At 27.0% G+C, this 8733-nt stretch overlaps 1 protein-coding gene across 1 annotated transcript; it reads right to left on the reverse strand.

Annotated features, from left to right (window-relative positions):
• Positions 1-590: 590 nt before the first annotated feature.
• Positions 591-8262, reverse strand: LOC145946969 (uncharacterized). The gene is made up of 11 exons (XM_083056724.1): positions 8106-8262; positions 7888-7977; positions 7662-7727; positions 7363-7473; positions 6900-7010; positions 6437-6547; positions 5974-6084; positions 3463-5382; positions 3270-3335; positions 2015-2224; positions 591-1852 (listed from the first exon to the last, which is right to left on the reverse strand). The coding sequence occupies exons 4-11, from the start codon at positions 7460-7462 to the stop codon at positions 1842-1844; spliced, it is 2640 nt and encodes an 879-aa protein (XP_082912850.1). The 5' UTR covers positions 7463-7473; positions 7662-7727; positions 7888-7977; positions 8106-8262; the 3' UTR covers positions 591-1841.
• Positions 8263-8733: the final 471 nt, after the last annotated feature.

Below are 8733 nucleotides of genomic sequence, written 5' to 3' on the forward strand. Positions count from 1 at the left end.
TTTGTTATCTTATTGTTCGTTGAATCTACAAGAATCCTGAATTATTATGATGATAATTATACGGGTAAGGTGCAGTTTACACAAAAGATATCTTCTCATCACGCTGCTTATTAATATTGTATCATGTTTATTTTCATTTCAGCAGAAGACGGTTAGGTTTATAATAATAGATTTATAATAATAGATAGATTTATAATAATCAGCAAACCACAGATTCAAGATGCACCGAGTGTCAAGAGGAAATCCATTACAGAACACGAGAATCTTTTAAGTGAGAGCTAATATTACAGTCTCCGCTAATAGAATCTTGTGATTTATAATGGTATGATCAACGCCCACTCATTCATTTGCAGAGATTCTTGAAATATAAATGATTTCATATTATTGACATTAGAAGATTTAAAGACATCCTGTACTGCTATTAAGTGAATATGTCTGGAAAGGTGCTGCTTAACATATACTTAGAGGCAGCATATTGTATTATATATATTACATGTATCTCTTATGTACATATAAAAATCTGTTAATACTTTATTTTTAATCATATATAAAATTTACATTTGTATTAGACAGTGTATTTATACATATAACTTTATGGAGAAATGAATCTATATCGCTATGATAATTATATTTGTAATAATTATACTTAAGAATTTACATCTATGTATGTTATTTACAGGCAGCATACCATACGAAAGACATGTACAATTATAGAGATATAATTATTCTGATACCATATTTTGCCAAATTGCTTACACAACATCCATATCGTAAAAAGGGCAAAATACGTAAACTTCCAAATGCTTAATACTAAAAATACATACTATGATATTAATAAACGTTAAAAAATTTAGTATTTGAAAATAATAAGAAACGCAAATGTTCATTGTGATATTTCTATTTAATGGTCATAACATGTTATAGTAATTTTTGATGATGGGTCACATGCCACATTCACTTATAACATTTCATACTATTGTTTGCACTACAATCACTCTTATAAACCTAAGATTATATTTGAAATATATGACAGTAAAATATTGTTTGTTCCTTATATAAATATTTTACATTCTTAAAGGAAATAATAACAGTATCGATATCATTAATAATGTTAATAATATAAATCACAGTATCAGTCTCATTGTTGTAAAATATTTGTAATTTCACAATTGCACTTAAGACGCTAAAAATAATATAGTTCTTACTTTTTCAAAATTAAAACCAATTACTAATAAACTAAATTAAATAATATTTTTTAGCATTTTATAATACTACATTCTCAAACGAAATAATAACATTATTAGTTTCTTTAATAGTATTAATACTATGAAAGACTGTATCAGTCCCATTATTGCAAAAAATTTGTACTTTTATAATTGCACTCTTATTTGTATTCTTGGGTGCTTTCGCGAAAGATCAAAATGATCCAGATTAAAATGATCCGTGCATTCCGTGCGTTGTGATTGGTCAAATCTGAAATTTCATTGAATAAAATTTCAATGAGATTGACTCTCATTGTAACTTTATTCAATGAAATTTCAGATTTGGCAACGCACGGATCATTTTAATCTGGATCATTTTGATCTTTCGCGAAAGCACCCCTTATTAAAACGTTGAATGCAATATACTTCTTACGCTTTTCAAATTAAAATCTTAATTATCAATATTTTCTTAGCATTTTGTAATAAAGTAAAGTAATTTGTACGAATCTAGTAATCTTTCGCTATTATTTGCAATGTTAAAATAATATAAAAACAGAATTACTTTTAAACAGTATAAAAAAATAGAAAAGATCCTTGTGAACGTTTTTAGAACGTGTTCTGTAGAACATCGCATTGAACTTATGACAACTCTGCAATACATAAAAAATAGAAATAATTAATATATTTGAAAGCTTTCATCTTCCTAAAAAAAACTAAACATTTTATATCTTGCTTGGATGTTACGATCTTCAAATATATGTGTTTTAATTTTTAAAGTATTTGTAATTATTAGCATAATAATAAATACTTACGTTGTCGTAAAACTTTCTGTTGATTATGAAGCCACGTTTTGATTTGTGGCGATGTACGTTTAGCAAGCAATGTATATTTTTTTTTAATTGTTTGAATATCTTGTAAAGATGGTAATTTCAGTTTCTCCATATATGTAGAAAATGCCTGTAGTGCTGTTTCCTTTTCTTCCTTAGACCAACGAATCCTTTTCGTTTTCCCATAAGGAGATGCTAAATGAAAAGTAGAGTATTATTTAAAAGAGTTTATAAAATATACATGAAAGCAGTAAATTGTAAGCATATATATGTATATAGGATGTCCGGCACGCCATGTGTAAGTAAGCTCCTAAAACTAAATACGATATAGTTATGTACCCTTTTGCATATTTCGCGATAAAAATAAATTATTGAATCTCAGCGAAACGCGTGCACAGAAATCAGTGTGCCGTGTTTCTTCAGTCATAATCTTAAGGAAAATTGCTACAATCTATTTACAATCGCTTAGCAATAGCGAGCGGTGCATGATAGGACCATGGAGACCGTGAAGGAATGCGGTTCAGCTTTATAGAGCAGTTTTAATTAATGCTATCCCATTTCCTAGCATATATGACATATAACATTTTTGGTCAAGCACATCATATTTAAATATTCGTGCAGAACTGTTGATTATTCAAGAAATCAACAAATTCGAATAATCAATTATAATAAATGAATATTTTAGATATAATTCGCTTGAAAATTTCAAATGGCATTATGTTAGAAAATGAGACTGCATTAATGCTAATCTGTATACCGTCCGCAGTTGCCACATACAAGCGATAAGACAGATTTTCTTTAAAATAGCTTCATAATACGACCATCGATTCCCGCGAACGCATTTGATAATATTATGCAACTAATTTTTGAATAAAAGATCTCCAAATTTATAAAATGGTACAGTTTCGTATTTAGTTTGCAAATTTGCACATCTGATATGCCTTAAATTATTTGATACTTTATGTATAAATTTTGTGAAAGATTGGAAAACAAATACCGCAAAACTTTATATTAAAAATTATATAGTCAATATATATGTTAATTATGAGAGTCATAAAAATATTTTTATACTAAAATTTCATAAGATAGATTTTACGAATTATTACAAATGTGTATATATAAATATTTACAGAGCATTTTAAGCATTTTATAATAGCACTTAAAAACATTAATTATATGTAACATTAATTGTATATAACAATGCTTTTAAAATATCTTATAAATCAATGAAAATACTCACTAGATCGTTTTCGTTTATTATTTTGCTTGTCCTGAATGTCGATATTATCAGAAATGTCTGAATTATCTGAAATAAATAATTTGTTATGTTAAAATAAATATAAGTAATAGTATAAAAATACATACAAAGAAAATATAAAATATAAGTTAGGAATGCAAAAGTGAAATATAGAAAAAATTCCCTGAAGATATACCTTTTTTTTCTGCTATGTTATTGTTAATAAAGCTCTCTTTTAGTACCTTATCATTTTCGGAATTGCTATCTGTTGATGAATCCTCAACTGGATTATTCGTATTACCTTGTACTGCTTCTAAGTATTGTGATATTTTTAATATGTCTCTACTAGCCAGTGGCTGCCTATAATGATCCTTGTGAATTTTGTCGGAATGGCCCATAAACATAGCCAGATCCGAAATATCGACATCGTTTAGATTTAATTGGATGCAATATGTTGCTACGTGCTTTCTCAATATTGTACCACGCAAAGTGGAAGATTGATTGGCATTACACTCTTCTGCAAATTTTCGTAGGCACAGACATGCTCTGAGATACTTATATCTTTCTTTATTATTTCCAGGCAATCCAAAAACATATGGATTTTTTTCTGATATTCCAGCTTGTTTCCGAAACTTTAAAATTAAAGTGATACTTTCAAATAAATCGTTTGATAATAAAACGGGGACTGTACGTCCTAATTTGCCTCTTATGCAAAATCTTACATATTTTTGGGCAATTTTCTTATTTTCTGTAGATAATGATTTGTACATGTCATTATGCATATTTTTATTTAATTTTTCATAGCTGTTGAAGTCCTCTATGAGAATTCTTTCAATTTCTCCTGCTCGCCGTCTATTGAACACATGTATGGAAGTTAGTGTTGCTTCAGCCAAAGAAATCCAGTGGCAATAAGAGAACGATTTGTATAGTTCCTTATAAGCATCAGATCGTTTTTCTTCTAAATGTCTGTACAATTGTCGAATATCTTCTAATGTTGGAAGATTAATTTTTTTACGCCTTTTGTAAGCCGTTTGTGTTTCTACAACAGTTGTATTGATGCTTGTTCCGACGTCAACGACTAATAATTTTAAAAAATCCTTGACTTGTTTTTTTTTTTCGACATTTTCTTTTTTTATACACTCTATAATGAGGATATTTCCAATATGTTTTAATAATGTTGATAAATTTGCTGCTACTGCAGGCGTTTCGTACATTTTTGTTTCAGAATTATATTTTGCAACTTTATTAATCGCACATATGCAGTCATCATATACCTTGGGATTATAGATTGATTCAAAGTTTTCGATATTTTTATTTATATCTTTCATCACCAAGAGGAGACGACCAACAAGACGTAATCGAGCACGAATCATATCGTGGTGATGTTGCGACTTATATTTCATGCACAATTTATTTCCATACAAAATCAACAATTCATCATATCTTATAGCACGAATCACTTCATCTTCCCGCAGGACTGGAAAAACTGTTTTCCTTAAAAGTTCACTTGCGGATGGATGTAATCTGCATGTGATCTTTCTACCCATAACCATAATACATCTATTTGTTGTAAATTTTGTTCCAAAACAACTTCGAGAATGATGACGAATTGCATTTTTGGAAAAAAAGCCCTTGCATTTGGCGCAAGCAATAAAATTTTTAGCGGCTTTTTTATATTTTTCGTTAGGACGCCGACATACTATAAGTTGTCCATTATTCAATTCGGAGTTTATATTAAATTTGAAGTTGCCATTTTTCCGTAGCGTATCAATAATTTTTCTTCGTTCAGGATTTTTTTTAGGTAAAGCAGCAAATTTTTTTACATCTGACTCATTCCGATGTACTTTTTCTAAATGTCGCACTAGTTGTGTTTGTAACTTTGAGCAGAATATACAAAAATTTTGCTTTATAATTTTTGTATTTGAAGTTTCTACATGCATATTTTCGTCATCACATACTGATGTGCCATTATTAATTTTTGTGGCATCTAAACTGGATATTGAAGTCATGCTTGATATTGATTTTTGTATTTGTGGCGTTTCATCATCATTATTATCTAAATTTTGATCATCTTCTGACGGTATATACTCTGATCCACTTTCTTCATCCTCAACATCTAAAAAGCATGATATATATGTATAGATATTCATTAACTTGAAAGTTTTGTTTTGTCACTATGGTCTTGATTAATAATATCAGAAACAAGAAATAATATGCATTTTGCGAAATATGTAGAAATAAAAAATCACATTTAAAATTAATTGGGCATATTTTCTTTGGCTTCAATAATAGCTATAAAATTAATGTGATATAAACTAGGTTCTTAATTGTGCATTACTTACTATATTAATTTTATGGATATTTATTATTTATTGAAACAAAAGAAAAGTTTCCTTATTATTTTATAAATATAATCAATCTATTGCGTAATTTTATGAAAATAAGGCTGGGTTGTTCCAACCTCTTGATAAATATTTTACCTAACCTGAGATAGCATATGTTCGTCTTTTTTTAAAAACTTATCTGAAAAAAAACGAAGATATGCTGTCAGGTAAAATTTACCAAGAGGTTAGAACAATCGGCCCTAAGAGATGAAGATATGCTACCTGTGAGATAAAATGTATCATGGAGTTGGAACAACCGGCCCTAAGAGCCTTAACAATAACATATTTATAAAAATAACAATAAATTTTTTAAATCTACATACCAAGTGATGATGGTGATACTGGAACATCAATATTTGTTTCGCTGCATTCTTCAATCTCATTTTGACATATAGGCAGAATACATGTATTATCTTTTGGCATAGACAATTCATCTAAAGATAAATAAAATTTATTGTAAAATTGCAATGAAAATTACATTACTAAGACAAATATCAAACATGAGAATATCTTAAATGTAAATGCCGTTTAGTTGTATTCAATGTAATATTAAATTTTAGATAAAAATTTTTAAAAAATTAAGTTTCTGAGAAATAAGCTATCAAAAACCTACAAAAGTATCAAAAAATTACTGGTATAATAATAATTCTTTAATAATGTATTGTTAAAAAACTATTATACAAGAATTTTTAGCATTTATTAGCACATAATCTGTGATTAAAGACTAAGGAGCCTTAATAATAACATATTTATAAAAGTAACAATAAATTTTTTAAATCTACATACCAAGTGATGATGGTGATACTGGAACATCAATATTTGTTTCGTTGCATTCTTCAATCTCATTTTGACATATACGCAGAATACATGTATTATCTTTTGGCATAGACAATTCATCTAAAGATAAATAAAATTTATTGTAAAATTGCAATGAAAATTACATTACTAAGACAAATATCAAACATGAGAATATCTTAAATGTAAATGCCGTTTAGTTGTATTCAATGTAATATTAAATTTTAGATAAAAATTTTTAAAAAATTAAGTTTCTGAGAAATAAGCTATCAAAAACCTACAAAAGTATCAAAAAATTACTGGTATAATAATAATTCTTTAATAATGTATTGTTAAAAAATTATTATACAAGAATTTTTAGCATTTATTAGCACATAATCTGTGATTAAAGACTAAGGAGCCTTAATAATAACATATTTATAAAAGTAACAATAAATTTTTTAAATCTACATACCAAGTGATGATGGTGATACTGGAACATCAATATTTGTTTCGTTGCATTCTTCAATCTTATTTTGACATATACGCAGAATACATGTATTATCTTTTGGCATAGACAATTCATCTAAAGATAAATAAAATTTATTGTAAAATTGCAATGAAAATTACATTACTAAGACAAATATCAAACATGAGAATATCTTAAATGTAAATGCCGTTTAGTTGTATTCAATGTAATATTAAATTTTAGATAAAAATTTTTAAAAAATTAAGTTTCTGAAAAATAAGCTATCAAAAACCTACAAAAGTATAAAAAAATTACTGGTATAATAATAATTCTTTAATAATGTATTGTTAAAAAATTATTATACAAGAATTTTTAGCATTTATTAGCACATAATCTGTGATTAAAGACTAAGGAGCCTTAATAATAACATATTTATAAAAGTAACAATAAATTTTTTAAATCTACATACCAAGTGATGATGGTGATACTGGAACATCAATATTTGTTTCGTTGCATTCTTCAATCTCATTTTGACATATACGCAGAATACATGTATTATCTTTTGGCATAGACAATTCATCTAAAGATAAATAAAATTTATTGTAAAATTGCAATGAAAATTACATTACTAAGACAAATATCAAACATGAGCATATCTTAAATGTAAATGCCGTTTAGTTGTATTCAATGTAATATTAAATTTTAGAAAAAAAATTTTTTTAATTGAGTTTTTTGAGAAATAAACTATTAATAGTAAAACATACATACCAATAGTAAAACTTAACTTCTTAACGCAACTATCTACATTTTCAGACTCAAAAGTATTAGGTGAATCTATACACAAAATGAGAATATAATAATAACCGAATAAGAACATATTAGAAAAACAGGTAGGCCTATTTAAGTTTACAAATAGTAAATAATATATACTTTGCATACATATTATTTACTGTACATAAAACTTCATATACGAATTACAAAAAATGTTACATACACGGAAGAGAGATAGCCTCATCACTAATATTATCAGTTCCCAGAAAGTCATTCCTAACGTTCGTACTACATGTGTGTATATTTGTAGCATCTGTAAAAGTGTTATTAAAATTATGTTATCAGCAGTGTTGATGTTTTGGAAATATACTTTTTATAATAAAATTATACATTTACAGCAATTAATAATAACACAAAGAGATACTACAAAATATTACTTACCACTAAATATTATGTTATTATCATTTGTTTTATTATCATCATTTTCGTTTATTCTATCAGTCTTATTATCACAGCTTTTATTTATTCTATTAGTCTTCTTTCTATTTCCATTGTCAAAATTAACTTTTTTACACAATATATGTGGTACATTTTTTAATATATTTTTTTTTTAGTTCTAACAAGATACTTTTATCATCTATAATAATAAGAAAAGTTTGTCTATAATAATAAGAAAATTTTGTCTGTAATATAACACAACAAAAAAATATTTTAACTTACTATTTTTTGCTATAATACTTGCTACGTATTTGTACCCATCACTGTATTTAGCTTTTGTAACACCTTTATAATTAGTAACGTATTTTGAGTTGGATACGTAATAAATGCCATCTTCATATTGCACTAATGTATACATTTTGTCACTGCAATTTTCAGTATAATTTTACCGGATCGTTGAGTGTGATTAAAATAAATGAATCTTATTTTAGATTAATTAGAGACCGTTAAACTTTTCTGCCTTCATTTTATAGTATTAAGGCTGTGTTCCGAAATTCATCCAATGTTGAAAATCGTATGTACATACATACGTGACGTAAACTATAGAACCAGAGAGAAGACTGAGAGACGT

The sequence above is a fragment of the Prenolepis imparis genome, unplaced genomic scaffold (genome assembly GCF_030444845.1).
Source record: "Prenolepis imparis isolate NDT839.2.m4 unplaced genomic scaffold, iyPreImpa1.0 SCAF_33, whole genome shotgun sequence".
NCBI lineage: Eukaryota > Metazoa > Arthropoda > Insecta > Hymenoptera > Formicidae > Prenolepis > Prenolepis imparis.